We start from the raw sequence: 4,564 nt of genomic DNA, 5'->3' as shown, positions 1-4,564 counted from the left end.
ACGTCCCCTTCCATACATTCACTTTACTGTTTCTTTTGTATCGAAAACAGTCATATTTCCTTCAGAAATTTGTTGTAGTTAAATATTAGAGTTCGTGGATTGTTACTCCAGATTCTGGGTAGCTTTATATATTGAGATTGTTATGAATTTCTACTCTTTTTAACTTGTTATGGTTTAATTGTTGTTAATCACTGAAAGGCTTAAGAATTGGTTTAATAATTCCTAACGTTGGCTTGCCTAACAAGCAAAATGTTAGGCGCCATCATGGCTCCGACGGTGGGAAGTCCGGGTCGTGACAGAATATCCGTATATTCAATAAATAATAGCATTTGAATGTTTCTTTGTTTCTACTGTATTTTTCAAGTAATATTTTTTTATGAAAAATTATATTTAATATTTTTTGTGCAATGCGCAGGTACGAATACTAGTTAAGAAAAGGCCAGGGTAAATTCTAGGATGTAATAAATTTTTTATGCTATCATGTCAAGTTATCTGAATTAACATGTAATTATTTTAATGACATGATTTAACTACTAAACAATCTGAGAAACAGAGTAATATACTATAATATGTTTAAATTCATTAACAATGTAAAAATTCCTTCTAATGTTCATGTATACAACATAAACGCAAAAAATTATATATTGCATATTATGACAAAAGAAGTCTAAAGAGAAATCAACGGAAAATGCCTTAGCTCACTCCTTTTTCACAAGTGAATTCATTCAGCTAGTCATCTAGTTTGGGTTCATATTGATTAGAACCATCACCAAGCAATAGCGACCTTAAAATAGCTTCCCAAAGTTTTGGGTCATAGAGTAGATGGTGACCTCCATAAGGAACTTCATGGTACTTAATCCATTGCAGCTTTTTACTAACATATCTCTGTATTTGGAAAGGCACGAGTGGGTCTTCATTACCTTGCCAAATATGAGCACTACAACTATCATCTTGTGAGAAAGGATTGCTCAGTTCCAATGGGTCAAAATCCCATTTCCCAGAAACCACAACAAGATCGCGGACAACTGTGTTAAAGTCCCTCCTTCTCATACGCTCCTGCACAAACTTGCTTGTTAGACTTAATGGATAATTTTAAGTAGGGGTGAACAAAACCAAACAGCAAACCGCACCAAACCGACAAACCGAGTCAAACCGAAAAAAAACCCGATTAGTGGTTTGGTTTGATTTGGTTTGATATTTAAAAAAAAAAACCGACTATAAATGGTTTGGTTTGGTATTAACTAAAAAAAGTCAACCCGCGACTAAACCAACCCGATATTTTATATATATATATATATATTTCTTTAACTTAGTTTATATTTTTTAACATCAGATTTGGGCTACAATTTTTATGCCCACTGCCCATAGATCACTTAGGTAAAAAAAGCCTTTAGTTCACTTCCAAAGTTGGAGAGAAAAAATTTTCGTTCACTTCCAAAGTTGAGAGAGAAGCAAACCCTACAGTCGCACATCTTGAGTTCTTCCTTTTCAATTCAAGTTCACTTCATCCGATTCAAGTTCAGTTCGTCCGATTCAAGTTTAGTTCGTCCCTACTCAGTTTAATTTCGAATCAACTCATCTTGATTTGGGGTAAGTCAAATCTCTATTTCAGATACTTCTTATAAACATAAGCTTTGAGATTTGGTTAATCTTTTTCATTTTGTTTTGTATCATAAGCTAATAGCTATTGCTTTGAGATTACAACTTTCTATATCATGTGCAGTGACTCTCTTTTCGGATGGAAACTACACCTTCTGCACCGGATGTGGAGATGATTATCAACATTCCTCCGACTATGCCAACGACATCTCAACAGCAAGGTATTGGCGCTCCTCATCGACGCGCTCCTCCTAAAAAGCAAAAAAGAACAACTCCTCTAGTACTTTCTAAATCTGGGAATACTGGTAGAGAGACGTCTGAGATTTGGGATCATTTCTCCAAATTTATTGCTAAAGAAGATAAATGTAGGGCAAAATGCAATTATTGTCCCAAAACCTTTGCTGCCGAAAGCATCAATGGGACTACTACGTTATGGACACACATAAATGTGAAATGTCACAAGTCCCCCTTTAGGTTCGTTGATAAGAGACAATCCACATTAAAACCTACCAAAGAAGGCTGGCTAGCAGGTGCTTTGGGTTCTACTGAAAGGGTGGTGTATAATGTGGATGAGATTAGGAGGGCCATTGCCGAATTTGTAATTATTGATGAGCAACCATTTAGAGTTGTTGAGGGAGAAGGATTTAAGAGACTAATGGCTAAAGCTTTACCAAATTTTGAATTACCTTCTCGTGTAACTGTTGCTCGACATTGTTTGAAGATTTATCTAGAAGAGAAAGAAAAGCTTAAAGAGCTTATCAAGAACCAATGTGTATGTCTTACTAGTGATACATGGACATCACTCCAAAATTTCACTTATATGGTTGTCACTGCACATTGGATTGATGATCAATGGAATCTACAAAAGAAAATTCTAAACTTTTTCCAAACACAAGATCACAAGGGTGAGACTATCGCTAAGGGGATTGAGGAATGTTTATTAGGTTGTGGCATTGAGAACTTGTTTACAGTGACCTTAGATAATGCAACTGCTAATGATGCTGCCATTAAGCATTTGAAGGTGCTTATTGATGATTGAAAAGGGGGAATACTTGGAAATGAGTTTTTACATGTTAGATGTAATGCTCATATTTTGAACTTGATTGTAAAAGATGGGTTAGATGAACAAATTGAGCCAATTTCTCGTATAAGGAGTGCGGTGAAATATGTTAGGTCTTCTGCTTCAAGGTTTGCTTCTTTCAAGTCATTTGTTGAGAAAGTTAAGATAGACACTCATGGTCTTGTGAGTCTTGATGTTGAAACTAGATGGAATTCGACATATACAATGTTAGATAAAGCTTTGAAATTTGAAAAAGCTTTTACAAGAATGTATTTGGAGGACCAAAAGTACCAAAAATACTGTCGAGAAATAAGTACAATAAGAGGAAATCCATCAACAGATGATTGTAAGAATGTGAAAGCTTTTGTCAAGTTTCTTAACATTTTCTATCAAACAACATTGAAATTTTTAGGCAGTTTGTATGCTACTTCCAACTCTTTCTTCCATGAATTTTTTAATCTTCGAAATGATATTATTAAGTATACTAAAAGTGATGATCTTACTTTGGTTGATATGGCAAAAAGGATGAAAAGTAAGCTTGAGAAATATTGGGGTAAATTTGAGAGTATGAATATGCTACTAATTATTGCTGTTGTGTTAGATCCCAGATACAAGATGAAGTATGTGAACTACATTCTTTCCATTGCATATGGTACTTTGTTGGGAAGAATAAAGTCTGAAGATGTGGCGAGTATTTTGACTCGCTTATATAATCACTACAATGATTCTTTCTCTGAGAATTCTAATGACAATATTGAAGGTGACATTGGTATAACGAGTGAACCTGGTGATTTGTTGCAATCTCAATGGGAGAAATATATGGAAGAGGAGGGAAATAGTGAAAGAAAATCCGATCTTGAGATATACTTGATAGATGATGTGGTAAAAATCAAGGATTTTAATATCTTGAGTTGGTGGAAAGCTTCATCTAGTAAATATCCAATTGTTTCAAAAATTGCTAGGGATGTTCTTTCTATTCCTATTTCTATTGTTGCATCTGAGTCAGTTTTTAGTACAGGTGGTCAAATTCTTGATACTTATCGGAGTTCTTTATCGCAAAAAACGGTAGAAGCTCTTATTTGTACTCAACAATGGATACGATTACCTTCTAAAGAATGCAAGTTTGAAGACCTTTTGGAGGAAGTCCAGAAACTTGAGGAAATTGAAGAAGGTAATTTTCTTCAATTCTTAATCAAATATGGTTCTGTTTGTTACTTTGTTTTATTTTATTTAGTACTCAAATTGTTTCTGTTCTCTCAGAATATCCAGACTCAACTTTGAGGATTGATTAGCCAGCTCTGTTCCTGATGTTACAGTTCATGATGGAATAGATTGTTTGTTATTAATAGCTACTAGTTGTACACAGTCTTTTAATTAACCAAGACTTCTTAAGTTTACTTGAGACAGTTGTGAATTGTAATAGTCTAGATGATCTTAGAGTATTACTCCATCAACTCTAATGTAGTTATAGTTTTGCCATATTCTGTTTTGTATCTAATGCTATTGGAAGGAGTTGGAGTAAAGTACTGAATTTCTCTAGCAATTGTTTACTTGTTGAAGTTATTTTTTAGTAATTAACCTTGGATTTAAGTGTTGAAATTGGTGGCAAGCAGAGGCATATCAACTTGATGGCATGGGTTCCTTCTGTCTAGTGATATGGATATGCTTGTGTGTGTGCTAGTTTTAACAGGTATTCTGTCCAGTGGAATGGATATACTTTTGTGTGTTAGTTAATTTTAACATACTTTTGTGTGTTAGCTAATTTTAACAGGAGAAAAGTACTTGTTAAATTGAGCAAATTTAAATACTTATGGGAGTTTGTTCTATGTGCTAAATATGTTTAATCTCAATTATCTTTTGGCTTTTCTCTTGCGCCTCTTCATTTAAGTCGTAGTGCTGCCCATT

General features: G+C 34.3%; 2 protein-coding genes across 2 annotated transcripts; one reads left to right on the top strand and one right to left on the bottom strand.

Moving 5' to 3' along the window:
- Positions 1–729: 729 nt before the first annotated feature.
- On the bottom strand, positions 730–1,050 carry LOC142163196 (uncharacterized). Its single transcript, XM_075220455.1, has one exon. The coding sequence runs from the start codon at positions 1,048–1,050 to the stop codon at positions 730–732; it is 321 nt and encodes a 106-aa protein (XP_075076556.1).
- A 349-nt stretch (positions 1,051–1,399) lies between these two features.
- Positions 1,400–4,182, top strand: LOC107815675 (zinc finger BED domain-containing protein RICESLEEPER 3). The gene is made up of 3 exons (XM_016641299.2): positions 1,400–1,590; positions 1,724–3,830; positions 3,920–4,182. Exons 2-3 carry the CDS (start codon positions 2,885–2,887, stop codon positions 3,949–3,951), a joined length of 978 nt encoding a protein of 325 aa, XP_016496785.1. The 5' UTR covers positions 1,400–1,590; positions 1,724–2,884; the 3' UTR covers positions 3,952–4,182.
- Positions 4,183–4,564: the final 382 nt, after the last annotated feature.

The sequence above is a fragment of the Nicotiana tabacum genome, chromosome 8 (genome assembly GCF_000715075.1).
Source record: "Nicotiana tabacum cultivar K326 chromosome 8, ASM71507v2, whole genome shotgun sequence".
Lineage (NCBI taxonomy): Eukaryota > Viridiplantae > Streptophyta > Magnoliopsida > Solanales > Solanaceae > Nicotiana > Nicotiana tabacum.
Note: the sequence above shows the minus strand (reverse complement) of the source record. Positions and strands in the feature narration are given on the sequence as shown.

Coding starts and splice junctions, on each gene's coding strand:
- LOC142163196 (XM_075220455.1), bottom strand. CDS start 1,050: ATGAGAAGGAGGGACTTTAACACAGTTGTCCGCGATCTTGTTGTGGTT.
- LOC107815675 (XM_016641299.2), top strand. CDS start 2,885: ATGTTAGATAAAGCTTTGAAATTTGAAAAAGCTTTTACAAGAATGTAT. Junction 3,831..3,919: donor ACTTGAGGAAATTGAAGAAG/GTAATTTTCTTC, acceptor CTGTTCTCTCAG/AATATCCAGACTCAACTTTG.